At 57.3% G+C, this 20,648-nt stretch overlaps 3 protein-coding genes across 3 annotated transcripts; 1 reads left to right on the plus strand and 2 right to left on the minus strand.

Moving 5' to 3' along the window:
• Positions 1-2,192: 2,192 nt before the first annotated feature.
• LOC119098434 (exocyst complex component 2-like) lies at positions 2,193-4,711 on the minus strand. The gene is made up of 4 exons (XM_037221348.1): positions 4,685-4,711; positions 4,149-4,333; positions 3,518-3,580; positions 2,193-2,292 (listed from the first exon to the last, which is right to left on the minus strand). Exons 1-4 carry the CDS (start codon positions 4,709-4,711, stop codon positions 2,193-2,195), a joined length of 375 nt encoding a protein of 124 aa, XP_037077243.1.
• LOC119098966 (uncharacterized) lies at positions 4,708-7,184 on the minus strand. The gene is made up of 5 exons (XM_037222017.1): positions 7,136-7,184; positions 6,785-6,940; positions 6,100-6,281; positions 5,276-5,311; positions 4,708-4,804 (listed from the first exon to the last, which is right to left on the minus strand). The coding sequence occupies exons 2-5, from the start codon at positions 6,926-6,928 to the stop codon at positions 4,708-4,710; spliced, it is 459 nt and encodes a 152-aa protein (XP_037077912.1). The 5' UTR covers positions 6,929-6,940; positions 7,136-7,184.
• A 9,757-nt stretch (positions 7,185-16,941) lies between these two features.
• On the plus strand, positions 16,942-19,103 carry LOC119098967 (polyribonucleotide nucleotidyltransferase 1, mitochondrial-like; the record flags this gene model as incomplete). The annotated part of the gene is given in 3 exon segments (XM_037222018.1): positions 16,942-17,358; positions 17,360-17,443; positions 17,445-19,103. Coding segments are annotated over 3 exon segments (2,160 nt in total), but the record flags the coding sequence as incomplete, so codon positions are not given.
• Between the last annotated feature and the right edge of the window lie 1,545 nt (positions 19,104-20,648).

The following is a 20,648-nucleotide window of genomic DNA, read 5'->3' on the forward strand; positions in this document are numbered from 1 at the left end:
ACGCAGCACAACCAGCCTGGCACGCGACCCCGGGGAGCATAATCTAGCGGCCATATCTGGCACTAGCACGGCTTGGCGATTTTCGACCGTACGACGCGCGTGCCGTCGTCCAGTGCACGCTCACAGACGCCGTGCGGGACGCGTTCTGCCGCTCGCCAACACTGAGCACCTATTGATAGTGACGGTGTGCTGTCATGTGGTCTGTGTTCGCCAGTCGGGTGACGTGACGAACAGTGCACTGGCGTCTCTGCGCCGGCGACCGCTGCATGGGCGCAAACTGTCGGCGACCTCCGGTCACGCGCCAGTGTGCCGACGCAACCGCCACGCTTCTCGACCAAAGGAGATTGCGCGCACGACTTAAGTGGCAACAAGATGCTCTGCAATGTCATCTTAGCTGGTGCTAATGCGCGGCGGGGAGAGTACTGCTCGCCGTCGTCGCTAATCGGTGGTGGACCCGGCACACGGGGCCAGGCGCGTGTATATTAGTTTTTCATTTGATCTGTGCATTAGTGTAATCACCGCATCACGAGATGTCCTCCCCCCCCCCCCTTAAGGTTGTTTGCCCACGGTGTGGGTGCAGTTGATGCTTTTTTGTTCCGTGTATTGGTGCAATCGAATGGCAATGGCCACGAGATGCTGTCCCATTGCCTGAATTATCAGCTACTGATTCTCCTCTAATCCGTGTGTTGGTGTATTGACGTGACAATGATCAACAGATGCCCCCCCCCCCCCTTCTTTTTCTGCTAGCGCGCGTGTGCACGGGCTGTACCGTTTATTATTGATCTGTGCATTAGTTTTAGTTAGGTTAGGTTAGGTTAGGTTAGGTTAGGTTAGGTTATGTTATGTTATGTTGGTTGGGTTAGGTTATGTTAGGTTAGGTTGGTTAGGTTAGGTTATGTTGGTTTGGTTAGTTTAGGTTAGGTTAGGTTAGGTTAGGTTAGGTTAGGTTAGGTTAGGTTAGGTTAGGTTAGGTTAGGTTAGGTTAGGTCAGGTCAGGTCAGGTCAGGTCAGGTCAGGTCAGGTCAGGTCAGGTCAGGTCAGGTCAAGTTAGGTTAGGTTAGGTTAGGTTAGGTTAGGTTAGGTTATGCTAACGTTATTGATTTGGTAGCCTATATTGTTCACCAACTGCCTCTGAGAGCATCTCCGGGGCCGAGTACCATCATCCGCTGACCCAGAAATGTTTTGGTCTGGCCTGACGACGCTATACTAATTTCAATTGAAACTTCAGTTCACAAGCGTCAACACGCGAGATATGGAACTGGATTTTCTACACGATTGCCGCTGATGGTGTCAATTGGTATATTATCAAAAGTACCTAGTAACTGCACTCTACCGGACCAATCCGCAGCGCGGAGCTCATCAAAACGCGACGAGTACACGAAAGATCATGAATGCGCACGCCTTCCGTTCTCGTACACACGGAACGTTACAAATACGCGACGGTTTGCCGAAGCCACCCCAATACTACAGGATAACTGCGTGGCATTATGTGCTCTATATAAATGTAGATAGCAATAAAATGATCTTCGGAAAAATGCATAACGCGTCTTCTTGCTGGAAATGGGCATTCCAGTGTCCCAGTCATATGGGCATATACCTTTTGCCGTTTTTGAGGGTTGGGCCTTGCGCTTAATCTTATGAAAATGGGATTTCTTGGTACAGATTTCTTACAGACATATCTTTGTCACACGACCATACATAAATACGCTGCAAAATAAATAAACGCGTGCCAAAGGAAAATTCATGTCAGCTGGCAACACACAAATTGCCAGTAGCACTCGTAGCAACTACATCCTCCTTATACAGTGTACCAGAGTTCTAGCTCGGCCGCCACCGCCCACAGTCCACTACTGGGCGGTCACATCCACCAATCAGTGCTTTCATCGCGGATCAACCAATGGTGACGCAGAACATGCATATGACCGCGAACGGTTCGGCAAGAGCCTGCCGACCACTGCCCATCGACCCATCCCTGCGACGAACTTCACATCACATCGCTATGGTGATCGCCGCCTACGCCGTCAACTGGCTCACGCCGCGTCTGACATCACCCGGCCGACCAATCACAGCCCCCGACCACCGCGGGAGTCCCGCATGCACGACCTTGACGGAATGCCACTTTCTGGTTCACGGGCAGAGGACCGCCCATGCGCTGATGTTCCACGGCCGGCCGATATCTAAGAACGCCCGTTTCAGTCGGACGGAAAGTCCTCGAGACTGGGCTCTTTGGTGAAGCACATGATTTGCAGCTTCATATTGGCGCGGAACTTCTTCAAAAGTTCCTCCACCAGCCTGAGGACAAAACAGGGCGGTGTTAACACGTTTACATTCAAGAGGTTAAACGTGTTTAACTATGCTACGAATCACTGACGTTTTGTTGAAGAGCCTTCAAAGGCGTCGCCGCATTACACATGATAAGATGATAGGCTCTCTATATTCCCTGCCGGTCTGGTGGTCCAGGGACAGCAGTGTGACCTGATTAGATAACAACTGGACACCATTAGGGGGCAGCGAACAACACCAGCCGGTGCTCAATCGCCGGGAATCGCCGGGTGGCGTCACCAGCAGCGGCACCCCTCGGCAGGGGCGCGCCACTGATTTTGAATTGGGGGCAGGATTCCTCATGGGGCCCCTGGACAAAATGCGGTCCCCTGCAGGGAGGCCTACTGGACAGCATCGTATTCAAGTTGGAGGGGCACCGAGGGTATGTGCCCACTTATCAAATTGTTAAATGTGTCAGATCCAAGCAATATCCAAAATAGATGCCTTCTGATTATTCTGCATAGGGTCTCGCTTTCCTAAACAAGACCTCCTGTTCCCGAAAAGAACGTCCTGATGCACAGAGGGGCCTCCTCATCCAGAGCTTGATGCTTCCGATTTACGAAGGGGCCTCCAAATCTGCCCAGGGGGCCTTGATATCCCAAAACAGGTCATCCCGATCCGGACCGCGACCATCTCATCTATGAACAGGCCTCCTGCTCCAGAAATTGGACCTCCTAAATAGAGCTTGCCTCCTTACCCAGAACAGGGGTCTCCTTGTTCCTAACGGAAGGGCCTCCCGGCCAGGTAGCGGGCCTTCTGAACATAGCATGGGGTCCACTGATCTATAACGTGGGTATCTTATGCCTGAAGGTGGCCTCATGATCTAGAAAACGGACTCTTGATGTAGAGGTGTATTCTGAGTCTGATTCATTTCTCGCTAGCTGAGCTATGGGGCCTCCTTGATCCAAATCATGGCAATCTATGGGTGGCTGGAATACCTAAACATTGGGAAAAGGGGAACTGCCAAAAATTTGAGGGGGCGAAAATACTCTTGCCCCCTGTTTTGCCTGCTAGCCAGAGGCGGGGCAACTGCCTCCCTTGCCCCCACTCCTGCTACAACCGCCCCTGCCCCTCAGGGAACGGGGCTGGGGTCCGCGCGGCTCCGATGTTGTCGCTTCCCGGTGCCATCCCTGACCGCGCCGGCGTAAGGGGACCGCTGGCTGCCGGCCCGGCGGCCCTCCAGACGCGCGCTCACCGCTTGTCGCCGGCCGGGTCCTGATGGTTGGGAAGCGACTCCGAGGCCTCAACGAACGATAGCCTGTGGAGGAGAGCGGCACCGAGCGTCACAACCGTGAGCGTCACACCACAAACGCACGCACGTCACTACTCTCAGTTACCAGCCGTCTTTGTCATCCCGAAAACAGTCGTTGAAACTAAGAGCACAAAAGCGATGACGAAAGTCCCGCATTCTAGACCCTGAAAATGCTTCCCACAGCCGGTAAGCGAACGGGTTGGCTGCCTGCACCTTGTCACGTTGAGTTCCGGATCGAGCGTTCTTCGTTTGATTCTCAACTACCCATCTTTACCCAGTGTTAAAGGACCCACCACCATGAGATATTAATGACATGGGAGGCTGTGACAGTAACTTAACACGCTTCCATGCACCCACAGGCGACCAAGAAACAATCACTGATATCCTTACAGACGGGCAAACCCGAGAGTACAAGATCTCCGCTGGCCGACCGCGGCCGGCCGCGACGGCGGGTGGGAGTCCCGCTCAGGCGCAGCGCAGTGTATCCGCACGGACCAGGAGTGAAACAGCCGCTCGTCGAAGCCCCATGTACTGCACCAAACTGACCTGACCCGACCCCACTGGGCTGACTGACCTGGCCGCCTCGGTGACGTACAGCTGGAGCGTCTCCTGCAGGGCGGCCAGGTCAAGACGGGCCTGCTGTCCGCCGGCCGGCGTCATCCGCACCACTGACGTCATCAGGCGGCTCAGCTCTTCCGCCACGCCCTCCACCAGGTTGCAGAGCACGCGGCGCACCAGCAGCGGCGACACGGAGTACACCTGGTGAGGGCGAGCGTCAGGCTCTGTAAGGGGGGCCACACGAGCCGGCTGCCGGCTGGGGCGCGGAACGCGACAGGTCGGGACTGAAATGTCGCCACAACACAGTACGCTTCCCTCACATTCAGTCTGCTTACGCTGTATCGAACACCAGCGGCTTGGATGCCATGCGTAAAACACGTTGCCGTGGAGAGTGCTCCAATATGTTTGTGGCTATGCATACACGTGGCTGTTGTTCATTGGGTTTTGGGACGTGCCGACAAAGTCACGTTGCAAGCATGACAAGCTCACGTGCATGTCCGGCATCGGCGGCACCATCACGCCCTTTCGCCGACGCCGGGACGGCTCCCGTACCTCGTGGTGGACGCCGATGCAGTTCATGATAACTCCTTGACATAGCCGCGGACGTCCGTGGGCGGCCTCAGCACGTGGGACCAGTCGAACCGGCCTGGTACATGCTCATCTCCACTATGCCTGCCGACACGCGGTGGTCGCGGTTACCGGGCGGCGAAGCGGCGTGAGCGGCCGCCGGACGGCGAGACTCTCGTCGACAGCGGAAGCGCACGCGCGCGACCCGAAACCCGACGGTGGCCGCCGACAGTGCTCAGGCACCCGAGCGTCACTGGTGTCCTGGCTAGCAGCCGCGCGGGTGGTCAGGCCGCCACCGCCCCCTCCGAGTGCCCAGTTTGGTTGCTCCTCGTCAAGCCATGCCGCTCAACTAGTGTATAAAGGTAGCCACGGAGGTCACGCTCACTGCGGTGCGGTATTTTAACGAACGACTTTGCTCATACACCCACCACCCACCGCACCAAGAGGCGGCGCCTGACCGGGTCGCCCCGCCAGGCCGGGCGCCCTTCGGCGTGTCCGTACCGAGGATGGGGTCAGCCTTCTCTCCATGTACGCCTCGAACAGCTTCTGCTCGAGGTCGGAGAGCACGTCCGTCACCTTCTGCAGCCTTGTTGCACCTCGGCCGCCGGGAACCTGGCCGATGCCGGACGGTGGTGGCGGTCAACCACGGGCGCTCCAGCGGCACCGGTCATCAGCCGTCACAACGGCCGACAGCGCTTAGCAGGGATCTCAGCGACGAGCGTCGCAGCGACGCGACCCAGCAACAACAGCAAAGTATCGGCTGACGGGCACGCTTTCGGTAGGCAGCTGTGAAGCCCGGACGTCACGGAAGTTAAGAATAGGTCAGCAACTGCACCCAAAGGTCGCAGAGCCTGATGAGCGTGAAAGGATTGTGACATTAAGTCACTGGCCTGGACCCACCGCCTACGGACAGTGGGGGTGGATAACCTGAAATCGGTACTAATCAATACATGCAACCTGAATTTTTGAATGACTGAATTTCTAGGATCAGAGCTCACGCTCAGTAGCGTTTGTTGTGTGAGCCCTGCCCTTCCCATCCAATCGCGCAATTCGACGTCAACGGCAGAACTTCGTCGTGAAAGTTGAGCGTGCCACAACGCTCGGCGCGGTCTGTCCTGCCATCTGATGTTATCTTATGTCAAGCGCGACCGCTGCCACCGGTCGCAGGCCATACTGTCCAGAACAAATAGCGAGCGCATGAAGCACTCGAACTCACCCCGCCACGGGGGTTGGATCGGAAGCAGGCGCTCTAACCAACTGAGCCATCGTGACAGACATCCAACACTTACATAACTTTCTTCAAACCAAAGACATCCCACTGACCAAGAACCATCTCGAGTGAGCCAGAGCCAGCGGTGCCGGCGCCGCACACCACGCCTCTCCTCCCTAACCCGCCTCACCCGTGCGAGGTGAACACGTCGGCCAGCTGGGGGGCGCGGCTGACACGCAGCACGTGGCAGTTGGAGAGCACCACCAGCAGCCGGTACTCAACGCTCGGCGCCTCGGCCACGGCCGGCGCGCCATCCTCGGAGCCCGAGCCCTCCTCGGACTCGGCGTCCTCGAAGGCCAGACGCTCCAGCACCTGGCGGCGATGACGGAGTTACAAGTGCGTCTGCCTCCGGACAGGGCGACGCTGCAGTCAGCTAGCGCCTTCCACGCAGCCCGATGCGATGAGGCACGACCAGCAGTGTCATCATAGAGGCGAAAACCTCCATCACCATCTCCACTGCGAAGACATGAGTCTTTCTTTCCGACGGCAAAACGGCTCGACCCAAACCGCCGGCTCGCTAAGCCCCCAGTGAGACGCCGATGGCGACGATTGGAGCGTTAGGGCGCGCCGACGTCAGAGGCTTCGCGCCAGGCCGACAGAAACTGTCCGCTCGGCTGTCTCACTTCTGTCCAGCCGTGGCCGGAGCAGAGGAGCAGAGGAGCAGAGGAGCAGAGGAGCGGCACGCCCACGTCAGAGGCCGCTTCACGCCAAGCCGACAGTAAACTGTCGCTCGTCTGTCCCACTGCTGTCCAGCCGTGGCCGGCAGCAGACGAGCAGAGGAGCAGAGGAGCAGAAGAGTGGAGCGACGCGCCCACCTGCGCGAAGGTCGCCACCAGGTTGTAGACGAGCACCACCACGTCCTTGCGGACCGTCTCGTTCTGCATGAGGGGCGTCTCCTGCGGCCCGGCCGTCAGCACCTGCTCCTCGGCCTGGACCACCACATCCGTCACCGAAGTCATGAACTGGGTCAGCTGGAACGCAGCGGTGGCCGGTCAGGTGTTCAATAGCGCGTCCCCCCGCCCCTCCCCCCAAACCAACCCCAGCGATTTTTTAGCTGAAAGGCCAAACGAAAAGGTAGCCACGATCGTCATTATAGTTTACGCCATGTGTATCACTGAATACATGGCGAGGACATTCCGTGGCGACTGTACACGGTGAGCCGTTACCAGCCGGGTGCAGCCGTATCCGCTGGCGTCCAGGGAGGGCTCCAGCGTCCAGGCGACGTCGCGCCGGGCAGCTGACGCACGGCCTCCATCGTGCGCCGGAACATGGTCATCAGGCAGTGCTTCCTGGAGCGGAGGCGGCCGGTCACAGGCGGCTACGCGGAGCGTGGGGTGGCGCCGGCTGCCCTCGAGCTCGCGAGCAGACCAGCGGACGCACTACAGAGCGACTGAGTGCTGGGAATTGTCACTCGCCGTCATTGTTCGGATGAACGTCACCTAATCGTGATCAGAGCACTCGAATACTCAGTTACATTTCATGTGCCTCAGCTATCTACTGAGGGCGCAGCAGGCAGTACTGACTCAACACACGCGAATAAGCACGCCGCTTCGGCCCCGTACAGCGCGCCCCTCCACTGACCTGAGGTCGAACACGAGCTGGCTGACCTCGTCGAGCGCCTCGGGCGCCACGCCGAGCAGCTGCAGACTGCCGTAGGTGGCGGTGACCTCCCGCAGGCAGGCCTGCCAGCCAGACGGGCTCGCGGAGAGTGTCGCTCCAAGCAAGCTTCCGGCGAGTCGGCCGTGTGGGGCAGCAGCGCGCCCGCGCACCAGGGCGCACCACACCTCCACCACGCTGCTCACCAGCCGCTGTCGGCACCACGGCCCGTCTCAGGCGGACAGGACACCGGGCGGCCGGCACCACAGGCCCACCGCAGCACGCCGGGCACAGGCAGCACGGCGCTGGCAGGGGTACGGCTCCACCCCAGGGCGCCGCCACACTGCCGAGCCGGGCCAGAGCCGCTCACGGCAGGACAATGGGCGACGCCACCTCTCGTTCGGTCGCACAGGACATACCACAGCTCACGCGGGACACGGGACCGGCTGGCTGTGCTACAACACCATGCTGTTTGAGCAGGAAACACCACCCGGACAAATCACAATGTCAGTATTTCAGGAAAAGAACACAATCAACCGGGCTGTGCTGGTAAAGAACATCATGACATTAATTATTGCACGTTTAAGTGCACATTGCCCTGTGGACACAACAGGTCTTCCGGCAGTAGCAAGTGCATAGGGTCCCATCGGGTATATCGGGGTCCCATAGGGTACATCAGGGTCCCATAGAGTACATAAAAGTCCCATTAATTGCACAAGGGGTCCCATAGGGTACATAGGGGTCACCATAGCGCATACAGGGGTTCCATAGAGTACATGGATATCTTACAAGATACATAGAGGCATCATAGGGTACCATAGTCCATAGTAGTCCCATAGAGTGCATAGGGGTCCCATACGGTGCATAGGGATCCCACAGCGCACGTTTTGGTTCCGTAGGGTAAATAGGGGGTCGTGCGTACACAGGAGTCCCTGTGCGCGTGAACATGGCCTCCAAGCACCAATCCCAAGTCGCTTATGCTGCAGCGCAATCGCTACAGTGTTCGAAGGGTGGCAGCCCGCAGCGACCGGCGCAACTGCGAGAGCAGCACAGGCGACCCACCCACCTTGAGTCTGGCTTGCGGGCCGACTCGGGTGTGCTGTACAGCTCGCCTTGGAAGTAGCACTGTCCCAGTTTGAAGAGTCCCGGGAATTTGCCAGTCATCCGGTCAGCCTACGTCCTCAATGAACAGCACGATAGGCGGCGCCGTCGTCTGCCGGGAGTGGCGGCCGAACGTTCAGGCGCCCACCCACCGAGCACAACCGCCGCACGAGGCAGGTACCGACCACATCCCCAGGCGCGGCAGGGCGTGCGAAAAGCCATACGCATGGGGAACGCACCTAGCTGAGTCAACTTGGATGACACAGAGGCAGCACCGCGGTGTATACAGACGCATTGAATACGCTTCTATTTCACGAGACACATTATATGATTAATAAACACCACATTGAGGAGCATGTGGCATGCCAAACTTCGGATGATGAAACGCACACCTTCGGTGGCTGTACGCAACCCCCGGCTGTGCCTTTCTTGCTTGCACCCGGTCAAAACAAACATCAATAGGACCCCAGTTCACCACGCCCCTAGACCAGCCCTGTGACGGGCCAAACCGTCGCGTGCCGTCCGGCACCGTTACCTGGGCGTCGACGGCGGCGCGCCAGAACCGGCGCCGGCTGTCGCCGCACCGCCACCAGCCGCCAGGGGAGGCGTACTGCTCGCGACACGAGGTGAGCACGGCGCGGATGAGGCGGGCCTTCCGAGAGGATACACTCCCAGCCGACGTCTCCGGGTGTGTCCAGGCTGACCAGGTACCTGGCGAGGCATCCGGGACAGGGGTCAGGCAGGGCGGTAGGGCGCACACACCCCGGCACGACAGGACCAACGGGCACGGCCGCCTCCGGTTGGATAGAGGGGGGGGGGGGGGGGGCAGCGAGGGCGCACACAGACCCAGCACAGGCAGGGCTGACGGGGCTGACGAACAGGTGGCAGTAGCTGTTGAGCAGGATGGCAGTGGCCATTGAGCAGGTGGCAGTGGCTGTTGAACAGTGTGAGTGGTGTTGAACAGGTGGCAGTGGCTGTTGAATGGGTGGCAGTGGCTGTTGAATGGGTTGGCAGTGGCTGTTGAACAGGTGGCAGTGGCTGTTGAACATGTGGCAGTGGCTGTTGAACAGGTGACAGTGGCTGTTGAGCAGGTGACAGTGGCTGTTTGAACAGGTGACCATGGCTGTTGAATGGGTGGCAGTGGCCGCCCCAACTTACCGGATGATCTGCTTCTGCTCCTCAAAAGAGCCATTGACTTCCTTGAGCTTCGTCTTCAAGATGTCCCGGAGGTTGGCTATCTTCGTCTCAACGACAGCCATCACCTGCTTGAAGACCTAGAGCGGAGTGCAACCGAGTTAGCTCAAGCTGGCCAAACAATTTCCACGAGGAGATGGAAGGTAGATGCCAAAACCTTGTAAAGCGAGAACCTGACACCCACTCCCCTTACATGCCACTGGTCTCCGCACTGGACTTGAAAAGACTCCAGCCAATCTCTCCCTAACTCATCTGACTTCCAGCATCTCGTATTCCCTACCAGCAGATCACACCCCGCAACCTCAGAGAGCTACCACCTCAAACGTAATGCGTTTTCTCCATGACATAAACAGACCAGCCGCACCTGAACTTCCGTATCCGCGAATAGGCCGCGCGCTTGGCGTAGTCGTTGATGATGACGTCGAACTCGCGTCGGCGCATGTTGCGCTCGATGCTGACGGGGAGGTAGAAGAGGAAGCGGTAGCGCTGCAGCACGGCCAGTGCCGAGCGCGTCGAGTCGGCCCGGTCCTTGCGCCGCAGCACGTCCTGGAACAGCTTGTCCGCCTCGTCCTTGCTCGCTGCGAGGCGGACGGAGGTGCGTGTAAGCTGTCAGGGCGGTGGCCGGAGGTGGGGTGTGAGCTGTCAGGGCGGTGGACGGAGGTGGGTGCGAGTTGTCAGGTGGTGGAGGGAGGTGGGGTGTGGGCCGTCAGGCGGCGGACGGAGGAGGGGTGTGAGCTGTCAGGCGGTGTGGACGGAGGTGGAGTGTGGCTGTCAGATGGGTCAGGTCACTACCGCGGCCGACTCGGGCGAGTGGCGGACAAGTTGGCCGAACCTCCAACAACGCGATAACGGTCAGCGAATGTCGTCAACACAGGCAGACAAATCCCATTTACGAAAGTATCTCACTTACAGCCTGGCAACACTTATCTTTGGTCAGGTTTCCAAGGAAAACATCCGCCAACATCTCTAGTCGTGCCGCGGGCACACCAAGACGGCCCAACAACAGACCCCAGCAGTCAGACCATCACAGCCGGGAAGCGGACTGCAGCGGACCGTCCGCAGGCCGGCAAAGGACGGCCACGGGCGGCCGTACCGTTAATGGCCTGGTCCATGGTGACCATGGGGTCGTGGTCGGACGTGTGCCGCTTAAAACAGCTCTCGCATCTCCGACAGGGCGTCCAGCTGGTCGATCACCAGGCCGGCGTAGTCCTGCAACGGCGCGTCACGTGATGCCCCGTCCCGACGAACGCCTGCGCACGCACTCCACCCGACAGGCATCATTGAGCATCGTCTGCACATGTGCTTACCGCACACGCATGAGAGAAGTGAGACGTCCTGATCAGCGTAGAGTCAACCGCGACTACAGTGATACAGCCAATCGGAAAATGGACCGCAAGAACAACTCGCCAGTGGAAACGCGACAATAGAGGAACATGTGACTCCCGGACCACGTTCTGAAATACCACAATTGTGCAATAGCATGGTTCCACTGGAGAGCATTACATCCGTACAACTGAAGTAGACCGGCCATCCAGGCAGCCCTTGCGGTTCCACCGCGTCCTCACACTGCCCCAGCGCCTCCCTATTGCCCACACGGCGCCCGGAACCCCCTTCCGCAACACAGCGGCCAGAGCACGGGCAGGCGACCCGAGCACGGTCGGCACGCCAGGCACTCTGACCTTGAGGAAGCTGAGCTGACCCTCCTTCTCGGCGTTGACCTTGCGCCGCAGGAAGCTCAGCCCGGCGCGCAGGTCATCGTAGCCGCTTCTGGTGGTGGTTCTCCAACAAGAACCAGGCCGGGTGGAACGACTCGGAGAAGAGGCTGCCGGAGCGGCTCGGGAACAGCGTCTCCAGCTCGTCCTCCGGGTACTTGACCCTGCGCCAGGGCGGGGTCACGTCAGGTCACGCCACGCCGAGGCCCCAGTGCAGCAATTAACCAACAGGAGCGCGGCGTCGGGCAGGGTTTGGCAGCAGAAGCACAGGCAGAGCGTCTCCAGAACATGCTTCGGGTCCCCGAATAGGCGGCAGGACGGAGGCGTCAGCCCGCGTGAGCTCGGGTCACAAGGTCACGATTTACCAACGCTAGGTCAGGCACTTCCAGGTCAACATTACTTCACCTATATTTTTCGCTATGGTAGCAGGACAGCAAGATAAATTCGGGTCAGCGTCACGACCCAGAGACCCAAGAACGAAGTCCTTGCAATGACCACCACTGCCTCCCTTGGATACATAGGGAAATCCGCAACACAACCGCCTCACACACCTAGCAGACAGACATCCTGCTCGAAGCACCTGGCCGCGGGTGCACTCACTCGTATCCCTCCATTGAGATGCCGAGGACGTCTTCCTGACCGAGGTTGTGCGTGGAGACGAGCTCCTGCAGGATCTCCTCGCGTTCTGAGTCGAAGTCTTTCAGCCACACGGCCGACTCCTTCAGGTGTCCCACCACCTGGTCCACGCCTGAGGCACGGGGGTGTACTCTAGCTCGCTGGGATAGCGGAGGGGATCAGTGTCCCACTGCCTTGTCCACGCCGGAGCACGGAGGATGTCTTCACATCTCCGGTATGGTGGGTGATAGGGTCAGCACCACACCACCTTCCCCACATCTGATGAGCATGGTGGAATAAGACCGTCGTCCCTGGAGCTCAACAACGATATCCCTTGGGCTATTAAGACCGTCGCGTACGAGCCGACTATGAGACGCAGGCGAGCGAATGACCAGACTCTGAGGTCTACAGTTGAACTGGGTGTGACCAAATTAAAACAGACATCCGCATGCCGAGGTCCACTACTAGCCGAAACGTTCAGTACCTGCCAGCTTTCGTGTAGATCAGCCTGACTACTGCAGAAACAACCACCGACTGGGTTGGGACAAACCTCGGAGTTCGCAGTGTCTGGGCCGATGGCGGGCATCCCGGTGGTGACACCGGCCTTTAAACTTGACACTGCGCGGGCCAGCGCGACGCACGCCGCGGACACGGCAGCCTTGGGGTGGAAGGCACGCTGATGGACCGGATGAGGAAGGAGGCGGCAGGCAACCCATTGGGAGGAGGGAAGGAAAGCTGATGGTATGCCTGTCAGTTCCTGCATCATCCATGCAACGAGTCGACATCAACATTGAACCAGTCGTTTGATCAACAATGAGAGGATTCATACTGGACCACCATACCACGAAGTTTCCAGGTCACAAGATGAGCAGCACTGACCTTTGAACTTCACAGTGCACGAGCCGGTGCCACCCGAGCGGGTTGTGATGATGACGTCACAGAAGCCCCGTGACGTACCCGACAGGATGACGATCTTGTTGGCACTGTGCCAATCAGCCGTCAGGGAGCAGTCCCATTCTCCGATCAGCACACCTATGACAGTAAAGAGTCAGTCCGTCTCAGGGTACCGACCCCAATGTGCGGAGCACGCCCATCCCAGCAAAGGACTGCCTCCACACTGGTAGCACGGTCTGGTAAAGTGTTTGTTTTGGGTTTCCCCCACCAGTGACAGGTTGGATTCGAGTTGCTTTGAACACTCAATGTTTTGCCCTGACTGGGATGGTCTGGAGCCAGTGATAGTGGCCACGCTAATGATCAGGTAACACCATAGGTGGGAATGGACTGCCATGCTTTGCAGCATGTAACATTTTCCCACAAAAGTTTGCCAGTGGATGAAATTTCATGATCAGATGGTGGGATCAGGACTCAAACAACAAAACCTTCTTAGCATGGGCTCTCATCCCAGATGTTCTGTGATGTGCAATGGTGGTCCATCTTGCCAGCCCACTCCTACACTTCTGGACAATGCATGTTCATCCAACCAAAAGACTTCAAATAAATCATGAGAATTAGCAGAGCAGGCTCCATGAATGGCTCCTCATTGGCTTTCTGCACCATACCTAAAACATTTAAGTCATTGGTGATGTCTTGGCCCCTAAATGCACAACTGTTCCAAGGGGCTCCCACCTGGCCAAGCCAGAGAGCCATTTATCCAAGAAACATGCTGCTAGCTACCCCCAAGCATTTTGACAAATTAACACCAGCATACTATGGCTCATGTACAGGATTTAATCCAAACCCTGGTGCACCCTATGCAGATTCTCTGTATGGGTGGCCAAGCCACAGCACCCAGCCATCCTGAACCCCTCCCCCCCCCCCAACCCTGCATCAAAACAGAGTCCATGCATGACTATTCCATGCTACAGCACAGAGTATGTGTGGCTGTAGCTGACCAAATAAAGGGAAAGCTTGTGCAGCTAGTCCACCACAAGTACTCTGCATTTGGAGACACAATGCATACACTGCGCCTCTGATCACAAGCTGTCCTTGCAGGACAATGATGGCATCCTGGGACACAACAAGGGAAATGTTGCTGAACCAGCAACAGTTTAGTGCAGGTGGTCATTTGCCTCACTTGCCCACAATGTCCACATGGTTTGGCTTGGTCACTTTGGGTATTTGATCATGGCATGCCAATAGGTGACAAGCATAACAAAGGAGGCTGCTCTCCCTATGAAGCAGATCAGCCAGGACTGCACCAAACTCACCACACTGTGATCAGCTCAAAGCATCTACTTATCCTTATACACATGGAAATGTGATTCAATGAGGACATGCTGCAAAAGAGGCAGAGATTCATCTTGCTTAGTCTTATGCCAACACTTACACACTAAGTCCTGCTGACTTGTGCCAAGATTTTCTCCACGAACTGTGACCTTTGTGCCTGGAGGTCCCTCTTTGGGTGACAGCCCTGTCACCACAGGAGGTGGCCCCATCCTCAGCTGAAATCAACAGATCACAATGCTGCTTGCTGAAATAATAAGCACACCAGCCACCAGTAAACATCAGTTATTCACCTTCTGTTCTTTCTCGATGGAGGACTTCATTTATCCATAATTAAAGCACTGCCATAGGCTCATTCAAGTCAACAACATAATGGAAGTATGGATGCCTGCAGATTGTGCACTGGCTGCAAAAATACAGGCTATACTGGAGTGCACAATGAATGTAAATCCAGCACAAGTTGGTCTGGCCCGAGCTTGGCATTCCCACGCGCAAGGTTCAATACACTGGTGTCCCACAAGCGTCCAGCTCAGTGGATATCCCGGAGAGGCAGGCGATGATGCTTAGCCTCAACCACTGAATGCAGAGCAAAGTTCCGATGGACAACAGAATGAAATGATTGTAGGTCACGGCTGCAGTGTATAAAACGAGACTGAGTGCAACAGTAGCACGATTGGTTCTCACAAATTCGACGGCAGTCACCGGTTCGTTATCCAATATTTCACATGCATCTTGAGCAATATTCGAGTTCAATACTTCCTATGTACTTACGTACCTAGTTATCCGGGACGCGCCCTCCCGCACACCCCCCTACTTTCCGCGTCTCCACAAGCCAATTCCAATCACACCGCAATCCGTGCGGTGGGCGTACGGATTGACTGGTGCCCTGCTCACCACTCGCGTATGATCAGATTTCACGATACTCTTGACCAATCATGTTGTTTCAAGGTGCGAGAGTCTTCGCCAGGGTTGGTTGATGCTCCCACCTTTGCATTTTAGAAGCCATATTTACTTGGCTCTAGGCACGTATTTCCATGACGCATATGCGACAAATTATGGAGTGCATTTTCTCATCACCCATGCCGGGAACGCGCGATATCAACATTATGACATCGGGCTGTGGGTGCATCAGGTGCCTACTGCTCATGTCTGCAAGTGGTGTTGGTCATTGGCGACGGTAGGTATTAATGATGAGTGATGATAGTTGCTGCGGCCGATTAAATTGTAATGTATCGTGATGGTGCGTGATGATAGATGTAGCTGATGAGGTTGTTCCTTCGTTTGGGTTGAATTACCATATCATGCATGCAAGTCTTATCTGTTCATTGACGTTCATGTACATCCCTATGATCTCTTTAACCTTACAATGGCCCATTTTTCTTTGAAAGCTGCCCTCATTAATAAGTGCCACTATAGGGTACCAATGTGTGGAGGCTATAAATGAACTATAAGCATTATTCAATATTGACTGAAAGTTTAGGATGCATTGAAGGTCCTATTGAACAGCATCACACGACAGGCATTGTTTAATCCAATTTCCATGTTGATTACATTGAGTTATGCCATTTGTACATGCATTGATAATGGACAGCATCAACAAACAAAAGCTTAGAAGCCACAGAAGTCAAGTCCTTTGCAATCATCAATTGTTTGGATGCATTGTGTGTGTGTGTGTGTGTTTGTGTATGTCTGTTAAGTGTAGGAGCAAAAATTAAGCTATTTCCAGTGGTCTGCAAGTACTACCCTTCCATGTTAGTCTGGATGTTTGTGCATATTAGGTGCATCACTAATCTTTGCTTGTCTTTGTGAGGGGTACAGGTATACTCCTTGGACTTGGGTACACCCAAGGGCACCCCAGAACAGTTTTGAACAGAACAGAACAGGTATTGCTTCTCCTCCTGCTCAAGATCAGTCAATCAACACTAAGTTGAATGATGATCAACTGAGCATCAAGGAATGTCCAGCTTTGGCAAGTTGGTTGGGCAGGTCAGATGATTGGGTTTGGTTCAGAGGATGGATTATCAGCTAACCAAACAATGTGCATGCAGAAGCTGCTGCAGAGCCATATTTCAGGAAATTTTTATGTTATATTTACATCTGCACACCTAAATATGAAGTTTGGAATGCTGGTCATTTGTGATATACATTCTGATTACTACTTTCACCCCTGTTCGTGGTATATTATATCCTAAGGATGCAGGCTTTGCAGGCCCCTAATTTACACCATACAATTTTTTCAGGTGAAGTCAAGTAGGAACAGCAGATCCTGGCAACACTGACATTGTAAGCATCATCTTGTGAAGCTCAAGATCAACATTAGCCATACAATGTCATCCAAGATGCTAAGCAGTGCTCAGTAGCATCACTTCATAGACAACAGCCACCCCATAGCCATGACTGTGTGTTGGGACAGCGGCTGTTGCGCGTGCGCGGCGTCGCTGCGCGCCGCGCGCTCTGCTGCGGGCCGGCCGCGGCCCGCCGCCTGGTCCGAGCTGAGCGCCGGCGAGGTGGAGGTCACGTGCGGCGGCCGCAGCAGCCGGCTCGCCGTCAGCGAGCTGGCGCGGTTCGCCGACGGCAGCGCCACGGCGCAGGACGGCGACACGGCCGTGCTGGTGACGGCCGTCAGCCGGCCGCGACCCGGGCCGCCGCCCGGCTTCCTGCCGCTGACCGTCGACTACCGGCAGAAGGCGGCCGCCGCCGGCCGCATCCCCACCAACTTCCTGCGCCGGGAGCTCGGCCCCAGCGAGCAGGAGATCCTCACCAGCCGGCTGATCGACCGCTCGCTGCGCGCGCAGTTCCCGGCCGGCTACGGCGCCGACACGCAAGTCACGTGCAACCTGCTGGCCGTGGACGGCGACCGGCTGCCGGACGTGTTGTGTGTGAACGCGGCGTCGGCGGCGCTCGCCTGCTCAGACATCCCCTGGGGCGGCCCGGTGGGCGCCGTGCGCTATGGGCTGGCTCGACGGACAGCCGCTGGTGAACCCGGGCCGCCGCGAGCTGGCGGAGAGCTCGCTTAACCTGATGGTCACGGCTGGCCCGCAGAATACAGGTTGTCATGCTGGAGGCGGCCGCCGACAACATACTGCAGCAGGACTTCATGCACGCTATCAAGGTGGGCGTGCGCGAGGCACAGCACGTGGTGCGCGGCGTGGAGCAGCTGCAGCGCAAGCATGGCCGCACCAAACGCCACTTCCAGCCGCCGCCGGTCGACGCCGAACTCGATGACTCGGTGGCGGCGCTCTGCGAGACGCGCCTCGAGGCCATCCTCACCGACTGTCGACACGACAAGATCTCTCGCGACGAGGCCGTGTCGGCCGTGCGCGCCGACGTGCTGGAGAAGCTGCGCGCAGACGGCGGCGGCGAGCGCGCCGCGCAGGCGTCCGACGCCTTCAACCGGCTGTTCCGCGCGTTGTTCCGTCGCCTGGCGCTGGACCGCGAGACGCGCTGTGACGGCCGGGAGGCGGACGAGCTGCGCCCGATCTCGTGCCGCGTCAACCTGCACCGGCCGCTGCACGGCTCGGCGCTCTTCCAACGCGGCCAAACGCAGGTCATGTGCACGCTGACGCTGGACTCGGCCGAGTCCGTGCTTAAGTCCGACCTCATGTCGGTGATCACGCAGGGCGTGCGGCCCAAGAACTTCATGCTGCACTACGAGTTCCCGCCGTACGCCACCAACGAGACGGGCCGGCCGGGCGGCCTGGGCCGGCGCGAGCTCGGCCACGGCGCTCTGGCCGAGCGCGCGCTGCGCGCCGTCGTGCCCGAGCCATTCCCGTTTGCCTTGCGCCTGACGGCCGAGGTGCTCGAGTCGAACGGCAGCTCGTCGATGGCGTCCGTATGTGCCGGCAGCCTGGCGCTGATGGACGCCGGCGTGCCGGTCAGCGCGCCCGTGGCCGGCGTGGCGATCGGAATGGTGAGCCGGCCCGACCCGGAGTGTCCCGAGCGGCTCGGCCAGTACCGCCTGCTCACCGACATCCTGGGCATCGAGGACTACTGCGGCGACATGGACTTCAAGCTGGCCTGCACGCCGACCGCCATCACGGCGCTGCAGGCCGACTTCAAGCTGCCGGGCCTGCCGCTGTCGGTGATCATGGAGGCGGTGACGGCCGGCCGCACGGCCACGCGCGAGATCCTCGGCATCATGGCGAAGTCGCTGGCGCAGCCGCGCGCCGAGCGCAAGGACAACTGGCCTGTCACCGAGGAGATGACCGTGCCGGCGCACAAGCGCGGGCGACTCCTCGGCGTCGGCGGCGTCAACCTCAAGCGTCTGCTGGCCGATACGGGCGTGCAGGTGACTCCGCGCGACGACACCACGTTCTGCGTGTTCGCGCCCAGCCCGGCGGCGTTGGCCGAGGCGCGCGCGCAGCTGGACGCGCTGCTCGAGTCGTCCCCCGAGCCGGAGTTTGAGTTCGGCGCCGTGTACACGGCGCGCGTGGTCGAGCTGCGCGAGACGGGTGCGCTCGTGCGGCTGCACCCGAACGCCACGCCCGCGCTCGTGCACAACAGTCAGCTAGACGCGCGGCCGGTGCGCCACCCGAGCGCGCTCGGGCTCAGCGTCGGTGATGAGATCCAGGTCAAGTACTTCGGCCGTGACCCGGTCAGCGGTCACGTACGGCTCTCGCGGAAGGTACTGCTGGCGCCGGCTGGCGGGCCCGTGCGGAACCTGCAGCCCCGCTCTGACGCCGAGCAGGGCTGACGGCGGCGGGCCGGTGTGACGTCAGCGACCGCGACCGGACCGGGTCACACGGGTCAGCTCAGACCACCCCGCCGGCTGGGACGTTGCTCCTGTGATACAAGCGCCTGAATTTCCAGGGATTGTTGCATTCTGAGCCTGTGTTTCAGGTGACAGATTAGTGTCCAGGGTACCATCACCGGCTGGCGTAATACATTACATGTATGCAGCCTTGTTAAAGGACTGTTTAAATGAAGGTTGACGGGAAATACTGGAAAGGAATTGTCAGAGACAAGGGCTTAAAGCAAGCAAATTCTCCCACTAACTGGATCTCGTGCCAACGTAGAGAGGACGTAAGGGGGAAAGTGCGTACCCCCGTGCTGCCCTGAGATAGGGGTAAAGTATTAGTGAGCGACATTACATGAGCCGGTCAGCTAATTGGCGAACCAGATAATATACCATTACATCTACGGCCCATGAACAGCTCAGTACGACGCACAGTCACAGCAAAAATTCACTCGTCACACGCTAGCCGAAGCTGAAACGCTGTTCGATAATTCATGAATAACAGATACGTGAAACGTCATTAGAAAGCTTCTGACATTCTGAATACCTTTTGCTTAGATAAGTTACGAAGTTGAGATCAGTGTCATATAAGATCATCTGCCATTTTCCCTCTGATTTGCATGCAACCGATACACATATCGTATGTTGTTCAAACTGAACGGTTGGGTGCAATGTAAGTCTGCAATTCAGCATGCAGTATAATACAGTGCTGTAAGTAACACAGTAACACGAACCATGCTGCAATCATTACATTCATATACCTTCGGCCTTTGGCCTTGGTCAGATATCTCTGGAGTCAGTTCCATTTCCAGGTCACCCTAGGTCAGGGGCCTATGATAGTGTTTCAGGGCAAAGTGGCTGGTGCAGATGAGGGAGTGACGCTTTTCACCACATTGGTGTTGGGTTTTCCCGCTTGCTTTCGGAGGACCCGTTACTGTTTGCAGTGTTGACCCTGTGTCCTGACCCTTGTGAGCTTGTTGACCCTGTGTGTTGACCCTTGCGAGATTGTTCACCCTCGTGCAATTTGGGAGCGATCCTCGGCACAGGTTAACAGTCTCGTACAGCAACACAAGTGGGCTTCCCCACCACTTCGTCAACGTTGGCCGGCAAAGATGGAGAAGCGCTCGTCGCGGGCTCAAACGATGTCATTCCAGTCGTTGCTGGTGCGCCTCCCACAGCTTCCAAGTGCTAAAATGGCATGGCTTACCAGTAAGCATCCCAATGCATCTACGACTCAGGATAGCCCACCACGGCGCATGGTCGCGCAGCAAATATTCACGCGTTACGCACGAGCTAGCCTTATCTTAACCGCCGTCACATCACTTTTTGTTCGCTTTACCTTCCACCACGTTTATTGCTTTTCCGTCGGTGCACATCCGATATTTGCTGTCTGAACTCCCTCCACCACTTCTTCGTCTAGGTGATTTCAATGCACATCACACCGCTTGGGAATGTTACACTACGAACACTCGCGGAAGGCTCTGTGCGAATTTTGTCCATGGT

The sequence above is a fragment of the Pollicipes pollicipes genome, unplaced genomic scaffold (assembly GCF_011947565.3).
Source record: "Pollicipes pollicipes isolate AB1234 unplaced genomic scaffold, Ppol_2.1 Scaffold_4740;HRSCAF=5597_pilon_pilon_pilon, whole genome shotgun sequence".
NCBI lineage: Eukaryota > Metazoa > Arthropoda > Thecostraca > Pollicipedomorpha > Pollicipedidae > Pollicipes > Pollicipes pollicipes.